This window comes from Excalfactoria chinensis, chromosome 1, assembly GCF_039878825.1.
Source record: "Excalfactoria chinensis isolate bCotChi1 chromosome 1, bCotChi1.hap2, whole genome shotgun sequence".
Classification (NCBI taxonomy): domain Eukaryota; kingdom Metazoa; phylum Chordata; class Aves; order Galliformes; family Phasianidae; genus Excalfactoria; species Excalfactoria chinensis.
In genome coordinates, this window is record NC_092825.1 from 47,379,475 (window position 1) to 47,395,543 (window position 16,069).

Here is a 16,069-nt window from a genome sequence, read left to right on the forward strand (position 1 = left end):
CTGCATGTGCTTTCAGGGGATGAGGCCGGCTGGCCAGCGGTTTGCTGACACAATGTCACTTCTGTCAGTTTTAGAACAAGCAGTACATCAATTGAAAAGCTAACGTGGTTGGGCTGGACTTTCAAGCTTTTGAAGGGTTCTTCAAGAATGAATATGGGTGCTTATTTACGCATTTGGGGGAGAAAAGAAACTTTTCTTTTTGTTTTTTTGTTGTTTTTTTTTTAAGGTTCTTGAAGTTTGCTAGAGAATAAGAACATTCTTCTTTGTCACCCAAAAAATGGCAATGTTTTCTTCCCTCCTCTTTTCCTCTCTTCAGAAGAAAAAAGAAAAATGGCTTGCATTATAGAACAAACATTCTAGGGTTCACTCCATATAAAAACCCCACATGCAGACATAAATAAATAAATACACTGCTACTCAAAAGACAACACTGGCTCCCCTCTCACCAAATCCTTTGGATATGGCAGTGTTCTGCTCTACCACAGGGTTAGAACAAGGGCTAGGAAGCAACTACCCATTCAGTACGATCCGCAAACTTGAGACAGCACCCTGCTGAAATGAATTTAGAAAAAACCTACTGACAAATTTTACTCCAGCCCAACTGGACCCTGCTTCAGCCACAGGGACTCCACCATGCCCGTCTTGTTTTCAGAAGCAAGACACGCAGATGGCCAGCCAGCCCACAGACCATCAGCAATGCAGCGTTTCAAGATTATATATAGAGAGAAAAAATGCACACACACGAATATGTGCACACGCACTCACACAGAAACAAGCACACGTGGGCAGTTACATGTGCCAGAACACACTGGTACTTATCAACCAGCCAATCACAAAGTGTTGGTTTTTTTTGTTGTTGTTGTTGGTTTTTTTTCTTTTTTTTTTCTTTTTTAATTTTTTTTGTCTGTTTTTGTTTTTAAAGTGAGGCTCCGTCAAGTCTTCCCCTCCCCCCCCCCCCCTCTTTTTTTCTTTTGAACCCCACCCCTATCCCAACCCAACATGGTAGACCTAAGGACGGAAACACACCCAGTGCAAACAAAGTTAAAAAGCTATTTTTTCAGTATATATGTTTCTTAGCAACAACTTCCGTATAACATGAAAAAGTGAAAAACTAGAAACTAATTTTTTTAATTTTTTGTGTTTAAATTTAAATGGTATGTGTACTTGCTTCACATTGTCTTTCTAAGTTGGCGTTCATGATTCAAGTATTTCAAGAGTGATATGTTCTCTTTTTGGATTCATATTCCAAACGAAAAAACTGAAGTTATATAAGGGAGGCAACTATGTGCTCAGACAGTCTGTCAATGACCCACCTTTTTTTCTCTCTCCGTTTTCTTTTTTCCTTTTATAAATGTATTTATTGCAAGTTGAAAAAAACGAAAAGGTCAAGTTAGTGCTGCTGCTGTTCCAAAAAAGGTCACGAGGTCAGAGTTGAAAGTTCTAAGTTCAGATTGAATCCGACCCTCCTCCCAGAAGGTCTCCAGGTAGTAAGGGAGCAGGGCTGCCCATTCTGTGTGGATCCTCTACGCTTGGGACCCCCCACAAGCTTGAAGAATAGTTTGGGGGCCCCCACAACGAAGCGCCAGTGAGATCACCCCCACTGCTGCCGCCGCCACCACTGCTCCACTGCCCAAGCCCTGTTGACCCACCAAAGAGATTCAAAGCAGGTCCAACTGGATCTGTCTGGTTCTGTCCCGTCTCCAGGGATTGCCAGCCTGCTGTGGGTGCACTTGGGGTTGCTGCAGGTGTAGGGGGCTGAGCTTGTGTCAAAAAGCGACTAACCTCTTCATCTGTGGCAAACTCAGCCAGGATGGTAGTGTTTCCCAACACACACCTGGAAGACATATGGAAGAAAAAAATCATTAGTCAAAGCTGGAAGTTAAGGGAAGGGATTCAGAAGGCATGGAGACAACGCTATTTGGTGACAAAAACAAAGCAGAAATCAGCTGGCCAGAATGGAATGAGCACAGAAAATGTCAGCCGTTCTCAACAGTGAAACTGACTCAAAGCACAAGAACTTCCATTTTATAAAGGGCAAAAATCAAATACTCCATTCTTAAGCCCACAACAAAAGCTTTCTATATTTAAGCTAAAGCCTTGAACATAAACGCAAGGACAATAGAAGTACATATGTGGTGTAGATAAAATGATACACGCACGTATGCTACCATTCAAACAGAACAGAGCAAGAGAAGTTTAAAAAGCCCAGGAAGTTACTTTCGTCTCCAAATCTCTCATGTTTTCAAAACATACAAGAGTCACCGTGAATTCAAAAAAGTTAAGAACTGGAAAGTAAAGAACGGCAGCTTTTCAAAGGAGCTATTTCAGGTATATCTCAAAATAAAGCATACTCCTGCACATTTGGATGACAAATGTAAGAATGATCTAAATTGATTCATGGTCTTTCATAAGACAACCTGAACTGTACAGCAACTTGCATACTGGTCACAATTCTATCCTGCTATTTGCACCTTCTCGGTTCTGCATTTTCCAGTTTTCACTAGTACTTAAGAAAAATTGAAGGCACCCTTGTTTCTCATCTTCTCCGACCAATGAATGAAAGACTCCCTTCAAAAATGCCTGAAACGAGCTTGCAAAGCACAGCACTGGAGAGGCATTCTGGTGCTCATGACTAGTCTAGCAGCAAAGGAAGGACACTGGGATTTGCTCACATGTGCAGTGCAGTCTGGGCCTTGGCCGCCTCTTGTTTGGTGTTGTATCGGATGAGAGCGGTGCCCTGGGTCAGGTTCAGATGGAATGTCAGCAGTGGGCCATGCTGCATGCAGATCGTCCTCAAGGTTGACCCATCGATCTACAGAAGAACATCCAAAACAGAAGAGATGTTGGGAACTACTTCACTACATGTACTTCAGTCTTAGCAGCTACAGTCATTAAAAGACAGTCTGCTCGCACAGAAGAAAATAGGTGGAAGCAATAGAAAGAAAGCAAAGGTAACAGGATTTAACTTTCAAATGGCATCTTAGTGTACCCCGATTTTGCATAACAGTGATTACACTTCATGCAATAAACTGACTTATCTTTTTAGCTCATCTGTAGCTTGACTCATTTTCCCCTCCTCGCTTTCTTATTCCGTCACTACCCTTACATCAGCAGGTTTTCCAGTAATTGCAGACAGGCTGTGCTTCTCAGCATCTTCAGCCATTAGGATTGTGCCAGAAGAATCACAATTTGTTAGTTGCCAGCACTGTGATGCCAGCAGAATTTAGATCAACCAGTAGGTGAAACGTTCTTTGCAGAACTGCAAGTCTCACATCTACAATACGGGGCCTTTTCAATTTTTGTTTCGTTGGGTTTTATTGGTTGTTGCTTTTTTTCTTCTGGTCTCTGTGGTTTATGAAACAGTAAGCCATAGAAACAGTTTGCCAAACCAGGAACGTTCATTCCTCCTGAACTGGTGTTTCCTCAGCAGTTGTTGCCTACATTCCTTCCTGCAGCACAACAGCTTCTTACCTCCAGGAACTGCTGTTCTCCAAGGCGTTCTGTACAGATTCTGTTCCTTGTATGCCACAAAAACATGCACACACAAATGGGATCCATATGTGCAAACACTTAAAGGAAGTGTTACTTTCTTCCTTCTCCCTTTTCTCCCCTACTATATAATACAATCTCAACTGAGGGAAAAGAAAGTTTTATGCGGCTACAAATATGGGCAAAGTTAAAAAAAGAAACTGAAGATACTGTCTCTGAAATCACGCTGATTTTTTACTTCCTCCTCTTCAATGTATCTGATCCACAACAAAAAGAGGATTTACTACAGAAGGTTCAATTGTAATCTGCTTTTCTATTTATCTGAATACCTTCAAAGTATTATTTTTATTCTGTTAAATGATTCCTAAAGCAGCATTAAACTAACTTGCATAGGGCAGGAACTTAGAATTGTTGCTCTTTAACACACCCCTACAATTTCCTTCACATTAAGGAAAACAATCCTTTCTATGAAAGAAATGTAACTTGCCATTTGGGATGATCCAAAGGAGACCTCAGTCTTTTGCACTGATGCCTTCTTGAGCTCTACTAGAAGCACGGTAAATTACCCTGTTGGATGGGAACTAGAGTGTAGACCTTAGGGCACTGCTGATAATCACACGGGTTTTTCCTAAGCATTCAATACATACTGAATGAGATTGCAGAAACCACGACATCCACAGAATTCATTTTGAAAGGAAGAGCGCTGAGAACACTTTTGCAGGAATAACCTACTTAGACTGTTTTTGGCAGAAGAGCTGGAAACACTGTGGTTTCAGAATGGAAACACCAAAGTGAAAGCTAGCAGTTATACCAGAGTTCTTACATCCCAAAGAAACACTCTGCTGTAAACCGTTCTGCATTACGGTCATGCAACTTTTCTTCACTTCTAGGAAAAACAAACCTTTATGTTCCAATACTTTCCTTAAATGCTAGGTAAGAAAAGGCTAAGTTAGTCATCCAGAAAACACTGAACATCTTGAAGTGAAATGAAATGATCAATACAGAAAAGTCGATTAGACTACAGCCCAGGTTAGTAGAAACGCATCTCATGCATGCTGATGAATTTGATTCTGTTAGATTTTAGTCACTAAGAGCCAAGTGAAGAGCCCACAAATCCCTATCTCAGCAAAGCAAACAAGTAACAGAAAATACCTGTGGAGTGAGATTGTGAAGAACCAGCCAGTAACTAGGACGAACTGAGCTACCATCACTCCAAGTAGATGCTGCAAATGGGAGACAGAGGAATCAAGAAAAACCTTTGAAAAACCTTTTTCTTTATAGTCAAGTATTTCAGTCCCAAACAAATTTAGCATTATTAACCCTAATAACATATGTAAGCACAGTATTTACTCCTGACAAGAAACAGCACATCTTTCTTCATATTTCACATCAGGATCCACTTTTTACTAGAGTTTACTTCTAGCAGTTTCCCCCCATCAACTATCTTTAAGTTTTGAAAGGCCCTATGCAACAGAAATTCCTTTGTTGCAGTTCTTAGCCCTCTCCACTAATCTCCTGCAGCAGGACACAGAATCCTCCCCCCTGGCCATCCCAATCACTGACAGTTCATTTCCATTTCAAGAATTTAAGGAACTTTGTTTTTCCTTTTACCAGGCAACTGCAACTTTCTCTCCTCCAAACCATTAGTGCTGTAAAACGCACACTCCTCAGGTCTGATCAATGGCGTTATCAGATGATTCTTCTCACCAGAGGCAAGCCTTGAGTCCTGTGCCCCCCAGCCCCTGACCGATCGGGGTGCTGTGCTGTTCCATGGAGATGATGGTTTGGGGTTGGTCAGGCCAGGAGGCGGGCGAGGCAGCCCTGTAGTGTTCCTTGAGGAAATATGGTTTTTCCACATCTTGTTGGAGAGATGAGTGGGATTGTGTCCTATGGGATCTGGGGACCATGTTGATTTGTAATCACTGAATTTTGCTGGAAGATTGAATAAACGGTAGGTATTAGAGAAACCTAACAAGATTCAACTAGCCTTCAACAACAGTATTACTGCAAACTCTTTGCAATTTCAATCACAGACAAACACATAGCACAGAATAAAAAAATAGCTAATCTGACATAGCAAAAAATCCATGACACTTGTAGTTAATCTTGGCTTACTTCATACACCTTTTCTCCCCGCAAAAAGAGACTACTGTCTGCATTAATATTACTTACCACACTATATATAATCATTAACAAGAGAAACATAAGACACCCATATTACACTACCACATTTCATCTGAGAAACCTGAGGATTTCCTGCACATCTGGGTGCTACTGACTTTTAATACGTAAAACCAAAACTTGTTATGGCCCCAAACTTGCAGAGAACCAAAGTAAGTATTTACTGCTCTTGGTCTACTAAGCTAATGTTACCTGCTAAAGGCGTCATTCAATAAGATTAGTTCTTTCTCATGCAACATAAATGTCATTATAGAGTGTGCACAGCAATAACACATGATGAAGGACATTTAGCTATATGACAACTGGACTTTAAAACCATCTTGACAGCATGCACTGAATTTATACTACAAAATATTGCCAAGTACCTATTAGGAGTAGAATAATACTGGGCATCCCTCACATGTTTAGAGAAACAAACAAACAAAAAGGCTCCCTAAAACATCACTAAGTTATGGATATTTACGAACTCATTCCCATTGATTGTTCTTAATAAAGTAGAGTGTACATTCTCCTATATCTCCTGACATCAAGGGATATTTATCACTCAGTAAGAAGAAATACACCTGAGTTAAAATTGCTTGAGTAATTTTCTTTTTCCTTGCTCTGTAATCAGAATCAGCAAACAGAATATCCTAGGGGAAAAGGCTCTTGAGCCATACATTACCTTAATCAAAATTCATTTATACATTTGCAAATGTATGAATTAATCTTTCTTTACTAACAAAAGGTAGTAAATTATTCATTTGAAATAGGAGATTAAAAGCCATGCTTACATGTCACAAAATAATACACTCAGGACTCACGATAATAAAACATAAGAAGTAAAAGCATGCTTTGCTTCGCATTTGGATCACTGTATTTCCATGACAGTAACTGTCAACAGTACTTGGATTTCAAGCAATAACCTCTAAAGTATATAAAAATCCTTAAAAACCTTGTTTACTAGACCAAGTTTGTTTTATAGATTTGTGAATTCTAAATCCTTAATTCAGATGACCTGTTTTCCAGCTGTACAACACTGGTGTGTAGTTTATTAAGATGTGGAGAAGAGAGGACTTATGGCAGGCAGTGGGTACACTGTCTTCAATTTAGCTATGACTTCAGGTTTTTCCCTTCCTCTCTTCTCCTTATGTGCCAGACAAAAGCAAGCAGAGATGAGAAAGCTGACACATGTCATTCCTCTACTCATGTTATGAAAGATAAATTGCTTATGTATTTGGAATCCTGCATATGTGTATACTGCTTCAAACCAATGTGATGCCACTAACTGGAAGCAGGAATGCTATATTTCTTGAGAGGATTTTCAGCGTGTATCGCAAAGATGGCAAGTTATTGCATGAACTCTGCTTTCATCCCTGAAGTCGGAAAAACTGTGTGAGACAGATGCAGCAACTCAGCTAAGTTCACCAGTTCTGTTATCCATATACAATTCTCCAGTTTTAAGTAGCTCCCAAAGACAGTGATGTCTCAGAAGAAAACTCCAGCATTTATAAGCAGCTCAAAATACAAAGCATTTGTCTGTAACAACTATTTCCAGCTTCCTACTCAGAAGTGCGTGCAGAGATCTTTCTTCACAAGACAGTTTTGGAGACCTTACTTACTGATGCAGACACTACTGTCTGCAGGCAACCCACTGAAAGATCTTTGCCTAAGCCCTTCAGTTCTTTGACTAAAAATTAGTTTCTCTCCATGTCTCAGGGAAATTTGAGCACTACAAGAAGTGAGGAAAAAGCGTTCCCTACATAGAACTTTAACACTCCAAATTTAAGATGAATAAAACCATCTGCTTTATTACTCGCAATATTCCTTACCTCATGCACACAGGAGCAGGTACTTAAAAAAAAAATTTACAATGGCTCCTCTAAGAGTTTACACATAGATGGATCACATTTAGACTGGTTTTTTCCTCTTATATCTACTGCCTACTGCTATCTTGTTCTTTAACTTGCATAATTAAAAATGTTTTAGTGGGAGAAGGGTAGGTGAAGGAATTTTAGCCCAGTTTCTAAAGCAACTACAACACAATATTTTATTATCAGAAGGACAATGATCCGATCAGCCACACACATTGTTATTTCCAAATTTCATAAGGAAATGCTGAAAAGGGTATTCCAAGGTGGAATAAGGATGAGGAATTAGTGAATAATTGAAAAATGTTCTGCCCAGGTAAATTTTGAAGCCTGCATACCTGAAGTGCTATGAACGTTGGTGAAGGAATTGTCAGAGGCACTGTAGGGCCAGGCACCAGGTGAAGGCAGCGAGGTGTTGAGGGAAGAATTAGACCCTATCAAAGGCAGAAAGAGAAAGAAAGTGAAGAGCAGGCCACTTTCAGAGTTAAATCTCAAGAAAGCCATGATTTGAACCAGTGTCAGCCTTTTACGTGATACACAGCTGTGGTGCACAGACACACAGGCTTCCTTCTTAGTCAAATGCAAGAGACTTAAACTGTTACGAGAGGAATATCAGAATATTCTCAAATATCAGACATAAATAATCATATGCCAGCTGTTCACTGTTTTACCTGTGGTGTTGTCCCGCAGAAGTTGGTGGTCAGTATCTACAATGGGAGATGTGGCTGTCCCCCCCAGCACACTTCCAGGGGTCACGTAGGGGTCAGATTCAGGGTCAATGTTTTGTATACCTTTCCATGGCACTCCTGGTTGGAACTCTGGAACAGGACAAAAGAAGGAGTTAGATGCAGACAATGCAATGTCATTTACTAGAAGTAACTGCGGAGGATATTTTAGGAGGATAATCTTCCACACTGTTCCTAAAAAAAATACATCAGATTTCTCTTAGATAAAATCTACTTTGTATTTCCTCCCACAGAGCTACTTCTACTATGAGATTACAAGTCAATACTGCAAAAGTGCTGCAAGTGCATACAGAACTCCTTTCACTTTTTGTTTAACTGAATTCAGACGAGGCTTCAACAGTTTTAACCTTCCTTAATACATTATATATCTGCTAAGATACTTCCTGTGCTTACAGTAAGTATCCTGAGCTTGTAAATGCGACCTTGGATACTCTGTGCTGTAGGTACACACACAGTTCATGCATTACCCATCAGTACTGAAGTAATGCTAATGTGAGATACCTTTTGATAAAAGCGATACGTGCATACATTAATATTCTTCATACTTTGTTCTGAAGACAGAATATGCTTTAGTCTCTCAATTATAACTCCATGGATGTCAGATCTTTAAGCCATTATGCAGAGTTATAGAGAGTATGAACCAAAAAATTCCATTAAAGATCAGTAACTTGGTTTCTCCTTCAAGAAGACAGATGTTCAATTAATAAAGTTCCGTGGGCAATTCTGGAAGCGATGGTAAGAAATGAATAATGCCATATACAAAGAAAGAAGCTTCCCGGGTACTGTGTAACAATTTGGACACATGTGAAGTAAGTGCCAGGAAACAAATCAATCACTTGCAGATACAAATGCAGAATATGGCATGATACCTTCATTCCCCTGGAGTTTTGAAGTAACTGATAACCAAAGATCTGTGTGAAATGCAGCAATATATATGGGAACCTGCCATGGAAAGTCTCCTTTCAGCTACTGTTACGATGATGCAGCATAGTCAAGACTACAACTTCAACAAAGATAGAAGAAGGTGCGATAGAGATGATTCAAATAAATGGCATAACAAGGGCAGTATTAGATTATGATATTGCACTGCCAGGAGAATTTCAAGAGAAATATCCTGATGGGTCAGAGCCATGACGCATCTAGCCCAGTATTCTGCCTCTAACACTGGTAGCAAAGATCTCACATAAGGACAAGAACATAAACCTGGCCATCATCGGCAAGCTACAGCCATTGCACTCTATTAGCATTTCCATTAAGGATATCAAAATGCCTTCTCTTAGCTTACACTTGCTTGTGAACACATTTTCCACCACTTCTTCAAACAGCTAGAAATATCAACCTGTAGGAGCTCCAAAAGCAACTCAAGATGGAAAAAAACCCTACGTTCTTACCTATGTAAAATACATATCCTCTTAGTTCCAGCACCTGTACCACAGCTGTAGCACTGCGAGGGTTGAGGAATTACAATTCTGATTTTACTTTACCTACTGACTTCATTTTTTAAATGTCAGTCATTACCTTCCAATTTCTTCTGACTCTACAACATTGTGGTGAGCAGGACTAGGGAAGTGATCCTGCCCCTTTACTCAGCATTGGTGAGGCCTTACCTTGAGTACTGTGTTCAGTTTTGGGCACCTCACTACAGAAGAGACATTGAGGTGATGGAGCAGGACCAAAGAAGGGCAACAAGGCTTGCAAAGGGCTTGGAGAATGTGCTCTACGAGGAGAGAGTGAGGGAATTCTGCTGTTTTGTCTGGGGAAAAGGAGGCTTACGTTGGTTATCAGGAAAAACTGAGGAAAAACAACCCTTTACAGAAAGGGTAGTTAAGCGCTGGAATGGGCTCCCCAGGGAAGTGGTTGAGTCACCAACCCTGGATGTGTTTAAAAACTGTTTGGATGTGGTGCTCAGGGACATGATTTAGCAGAGGATTGTTACGGTAGTGTAGTTAGGCCATGGTTGGACTCAATGATCTTTCAGGTCTTTTCCAACCTGATTGATTCTATGATTCTAGAATCTAGGCTAGCAGGTATCAAAATTCCTAACAGCAAGAACAGTCAATTAGCACTATACCAAGAAAGAAACATGTTCAGCTTCAGCTACTGAATGCAGATTCTCAGGTCTACTCAAAAAGATTTTCTCTGTTTCAAGACAAAGAATCTATAAACAAAGGCTAGGATACAAAATGGCTGAAGGTAAGATAAATCCAAGTCTCACCTCTGTCAAGATGCCTGAGAATGGGTGAGACTGAAAATTAGCGCATCGTAACCTCTCTTCAAATAGTTAAGTCAAACAAGGGTGTAAGACCAGGAACACTGCATTGCTTTTAACAATAAACACATCCACTCCAATATAATGTGAAGTGGAGGTATGGAGACATTAAGAATGAGGCTTCCGATCTCTGGCTGCAGGTCAAATAAATACCACTGATTAGGCTGCCCACCTTGCTTTTCAGAAGGCCAGTTAAGTAAACTGCTTTGAAGTTGGTCTGGAACCATTTGTCAGTTCCAGTGCTCTGTAGCTTTCTGGGAGGATGTATTCATGTCAGTATTTCAACTGTACTCATGTGAATGACTACATTTTTTACTTGAGTTCTACACACAGTATTTTGTGATAGGCTGCTAGAAGAGTTTACTGACAAATTTCCAAACTATTCTTCAAGACTGACAGTTATCCTCATGGGCATCCATGAACAGTCCCTATAGGGAAACTCTCATATTTCTGCATAGTAAAGAAAACATAAAAGTGCATTTCTCTGAATTTTATCTGAAATTATCGCCTCATCACTTCAAACATAGCATTATTAGAAAAACATTATCAAAACAAACATGCCTAGAGCACATAACTGTACAATTCCTCTATGAGAAAATAAAATAGTATTATCTAGGTATGCAAGCTTGTGTGATGTAATCAAAAGATGTAACTCTCATCAGTGCAGCAAAACTTGCTCTCACCTCCACCTGTGAGACCAGTTTTGATTGGGCACCATTTCATTCATCTTAGTGCTGAACAAATACTGCTCTCCTGAATGGCAGAATTTCTGCAGCAGACGGCATTCAGTAGGAAAATGTGAAAGCTGTGATGTGGGTAAATGCTCAACAATCACTGCATATTCACTCAAAGGAAACTCACATGCATTTCAAGAGGGTCCCTCTTATAAACTCATTTTTATTAACTTGTTTCTCAACACTGTGAGGAAAATTTCTATACCTGGATCTGACAGTGAGCCTCATCTGCAAGCCTAGACAGAAAAAGGATCTTTATCCTTAATCAGAGCTCTTGATAAGGTAGATCATGATTATAGGTACCCTTTCCTTCTCAAGGATGCTAAAAAGCTAACTAACCCACGAAATAGCTTAAATGGATGATGGTTATGGGGCAATAACATCTGTCCCAGTAGTCTATGGACCTCATGAGAGAGAGAGAGACATAACAACAAAGTGACAACTACCTAACAGCTGCATGACAAAACCCACGATCTCTTACATGAAGTCCACAATCACAGTCAAGAGCTATTTATTTACACAAGAGATGAGGGATGGTACTAATGATCCCAGTGACAGTTTATGTTCAGGATTCATGAACTCCAGCAACCCTCTCTCAGAGTGAGACAGTAAATAATAGCAAAAAATGTACATATCACTGACAGCAGGACTGCGAGCATCACTAAGGAAGCTCAAAGGCCCCAAAATGGGACAAAGTACTCTATTCAGTGTCTTGCTTCTGTAATAGCATTCCGGTACCAATAATCTTGTCAGATCCAACAACTGCTTCAAAACCCTGGAACACAGCAGAGCTGATACTCACATCCCTCTCCTAGTATCCCAAGCAGTACTGTGTTTCTCAGGTGGTACATAGGGGAACACTGCTCAACTTGTGTTTCATTTTTAGTAACCAATGAGCCTAGGAGACAGGTCCTGAAAAGAATTAAGCCTTGGGGATTTCTGGCATTATGAACATTAATTCCAGTTCAAGAAACCTCATATGAGCAGCCAGGCTGACAGCAATGTAATGTAAATACACTTTTACAGAAAGCAGTCAGTGGTCTGAAAAGTCGTAAATGCACAGACATTGTTCAAGTAATCCTTAAACTGTGTTACCTCATCAAAAAACATTTTCTTACCAGAGTTACATACTGAAGGTTTCTCACATTAAAAGCTTTAACTACTTTTTGTAAGCTCCCAGCTGTTTTGTATCTGTAGATTTCTAGGCTTTTTAATGCAAGGTCTGTACTACTGGTTTACTCAAGGTATCTGTACCTACACCTCTTTGTGCTTGAGTGGGTACACAGCAAAGGATTAGCAGCAAGGAATGTTTACTTGGAATCTAAGAGTTCTCCAGGCACAGAAAAATCAATGCATCCTGCTACTTGCTGAATAATACTGATGATTGATCCTTGTAACAACCAGGGCACCACCCTGTGTTTAGCAACTCTTTTATATAGAAATTATGTGTTTAAATACATACACACTTTTCTTAGATATTCTTGTGTCTTCCAGTGGCAGAAAATTCTGCCAATGAAACTTGAAAAGACTTAAAGAATATGCCAGAGCCTGTAAATCAGAAAGAAACTTCTACTCAATCCAAAAGATTGCTGCGAAGTGCTGAAACATGCTTACACTCTTCTAGCCTTTACACAACACAAGCAAACACAAACCACAACAAACAGCACAGCATATACATTTTACACAGATACTGTTGGCAAAAAAAGCCTTGTGAATCGTATTTATAACTAACTCCTGAAAGGGGAGGTTTGTATGCTGACAAATAAGAGAAGTCGGGAGAGGAAAATCCTTTTGCCATCACCACATGAAGGCAGCCTTTATATCTTCTGCATTCTGATTCCATAATATCCATTCCAATTCTTAAATCCTCTCTCAGCGTAACACAAGTAAGGAATGAATATAAAAGGAAGGAGCCGGTATTATGCATTTTGGGGACAAATGTTGAGATGAAAATTTCCTGGAGTGTAAAGTCACAGAACTACAAGGGTTCAACTCATAAAAACAAAATAGTAATCAGACGATTCATCAGTTAGTTCCTATTTAACTCATACAATTTTTTAACTGGAAATACAACGTTTATGTTTTAATTTGCATTTAAAAAAAAAGTAATAAGCCAACCAAATACTTTCCTTGCAGCGGTTACTGAGGAAAGATCCCAGCACATGTAATATAAAGGTGGGACATAATCCCTGCCCTCATGTAATACCTGGAGGCCAGCTGGCGTTGCTGGATTTGCTTCCAATCTTGTTTGTCGGCGGAGATTTGGCAGGTAACCAACTATCACCAGCAGGGCCTGCATGGCCACCTAGTGGGTCGCCCTGAATTATGTCAAACTGGTTGTAGGGCGATCCTCCGCGAGCCTTTCCAGGGGGCACTATTGCACCTGAAGCATTAAAAAGACATATTTACATTCTGGAAAGGTTGGGGTCTTCATGAGAATACGGAACGCTAAAACCAAACATAGTTAAGATGCATGGCAATGAGGTCAGATGTTAACTAGCTGGAAGCAGTTACACCTGAGCCATTTCACCTCTGGTGAGATGATACTGCAAGAGCACTCCCAAAACAGTCAATCCTTCCTTACCATTTTTGTGCATATTGGCATCTTGTGAAGCCACAGAGGGCAGCCCTTCCATCATAGTCCACTGTTTAAAGCGGGATTCTGTTCCAGCTTCTTTCCCTCCTACCATGCCATAATCCATGCCGCTTGAGCCAAAGCCTATGAAGCAAAACCAAAAGTCATTATCATTTGCTGTTTATATTCAAACGTCCTCAAATGTGGAGGCCCTGCCATTATAAATAAAGTAAAAACCAAGCATTAACAAATGAAATGTTTGAAAAATAACGTTACAATAAGCCTGTTAAGCTGGCACTCTGCTTAAGGTATACTGTGATAGGCTTTTTTTATGATAAAAATTATGCAGTTTTATCAAGAGCTCACATTTCTTATAACCTTTGATCTAGCAATTACATATGAATTGCTCATTCCATGGGAGCACTTACCTGAACCGTATCCAGGTATTTGTCCTTTGGTCTGCAAATCTGAAAGACCCACATTCAAAGGATTGGGTACCATGCTGTCTATATGTGGCTTAGGCCCAACAGGGTGGGATGGTGAATGCTTCATGCCAGGCTGCCTCTGTTGCTGCTGCTGGAGGGCACTCACCATACGAGCAATCTGCAAAACCAAACAAAAATGCAATAAAATAAATAGGGATGGTACTGAAGAAACAGTTTTAAGAAGATCGAAAGGCCTGTGATCTCTGACAAGTACGGTGTTAGTACACTTTATGCTTTCACATGACTGACAGACACAGTGCCCCACCTGTTGCTCCTGCTGCTGTCGCACAGCTTGAGATAACTTCCTCTGGCTCTGTAACAGCTGCTGCTGCTGCTGCTGCTGCTGCTGAAGGAGGAGCTGACAGGCCTGCAAGACAAGTGAGGGTGGGAAGGGTGAAAATTCAAAGCTCTTCAAGGGAAATCTAACTGCTGACCACCAGCCAATGCTTTACTCTGAACTAAAGCATAGGCGAACCATTCCTCATCCCTCACAATGAAATAACATTAACAACAAAGGCTTTAGAAAACTAGTACCTCCTTTAATGGTTTCTAACTTTACATCATGCAAGAGCATCAGTAGTGCTTGCTTTATTGCTATCACTGAGACTGGAAGTCCGAAGAAAATTTCATTTAAAAAATCAGCCAACTGCTTTCAATATATGAAGGTATGGCTCAGAATCATTACCAGCCCACGATAACATATACAACAATTACACAGGGCTGCTCAGATTATCTGCTGGCCTCTGAGAGGGCTGTATTTTCATGTACAACAAGAACGGAATACTAGTACAAAAAAATCACAGCATCGGTAGAACAAAACAGAATCAGAACAGATGTAAAAAGAAAACTCAGCAGACAATTTGCAAACAGTCTGTTTCACAAGATAACTAGCTACTTACTAATTGAAACTGGGGAATCTGTGGAAGCTGGCTCAGCATGGCAATCTGTTGTGGAGAAAGCTGGGGCCCCACATTGAAAAGACCTGGATTCAAGCCACTGTTGGGGAACTGTTTGAGCATGGAGGCCGAAACCTGCATGGAAACCAATTAGATATCCTCAAGAAATACACTGCTACAAGATAAGATAACAAAATGGAAGTATTTGTATAAAGGAATAGATAGGACACCAATCTTAAATGGTGTTTGGGAAAAGACATCACAGATTTCTTAACACATCACATTTAAACATGCACAGTCTATGGCTTGAGCAGAGTGAATCTCACTTGATTGACAATATACAATATTACATGTGCAGATGCGGACACACACACACACACGCACACACAAAGGTTCCTCCCCCAACCACATAGTTGCTAGAGACTACACTAGATTAAAATCCTGATACATATGCAGCTAACCAGTAATCACAGTACTGCGTTATCACATTAAAAATGTACTGCTTGACAAGGAAAAAGAAAGGCATTCAGGCAGTCACCGTAGCAAAGAAACAGTGCCTCACAGAAGGGTTAATTTCTGTGTATGCTGAATAAGCTATAGTAAAAGACAGGAGTAGGCGGAGAAGAATCCCCCTATTATTCCCTGCATATTTTGAGTTACACAGGTACTCAGGATAATCTCCAGAAGTATTCACCAAGTGCAAAGGCAAGCTAAACTTGTGCAGTTGGAGAGCCTGAAGTCTTCATTAAAAGTTCTGCAGTGTAACTGAAACACAAAGCTTGAGACAAACCTGCTTGAAAAAAAATAAGCAGTTTGTCACACTTCAGAAAATTTTTCATCTTTC

General features: G+C 40.2%; 1 protein-coding gene across 12 annotated transcripts in view; it reads right to left on the reverse strand.

Moving 5' to 3' along the window:
* Positions 1 to 1,007: 1,007 nt before the first annotated feature.
* Positions 1,008 to 16,069, reverse strand: part of TNRC6B (trinucleotide repeat containing adaptor 6B) — a 125,290-nt gene continuing 110,228 nt past the window's right edge. For 8 of the 12 annotated variants that reach the window (XM_072342506.1, XM_072342536.1, XM_072342515.1 and 5 more), the window contains 11 exons: positions 15,229 to 15,360; positions 14,595 to 14,696; positions 14,273 to 14,447; positions 13,854 to 13,988; positions 13,476 to 13,652; positions 8,192 to 8,338; positions 7,859 to 7,954; positions 5,101 to 5,421; positions 4,642 to 4,712; positions 2,673 to 2,812; positions 1,008 to 1,834 (listed from right to left, as the gene is read on the reverse strand). In XM_072342506.1, the coding sequence (XP_072198607.1) occupies positions 1,447 to 1,834; positions 2,673 to 2,812; positions 4,642 to 4,712; positions 5,101 to 5,421; positions 7,859 to 7,954; positions 8,192 to 8,338; positions 13,476 to 13,652; positions 13,854 to 13,988; positions 14,273 to 14,447; positions 14,595 to 14,696; positions 15,229 to 15,360 (1,884 nt within the window). In that variant the 3' untranslated portion in view covers positions 1,008 to 1,446. The remainder of the gene's footprint in view (positions 1,835 to 2,672; positions 2,813 to 4,641; positions 4,713 to 5,100; positions 5,422 to 7,858; positions 7,955 to 8,191; positions 8,339 to 13,475; positions 13,653 to 13,853; positions 13,989 to 14,272; positions 14,448 to 14,594; positions 14,697 to 15,228; positions 15,361 to 16,069) is intronic. The other 4 variants (XM_072342552.1, XM_072342528.1, XM_072342491.1 and 1 more) reach the window with 1 other exon arrangement.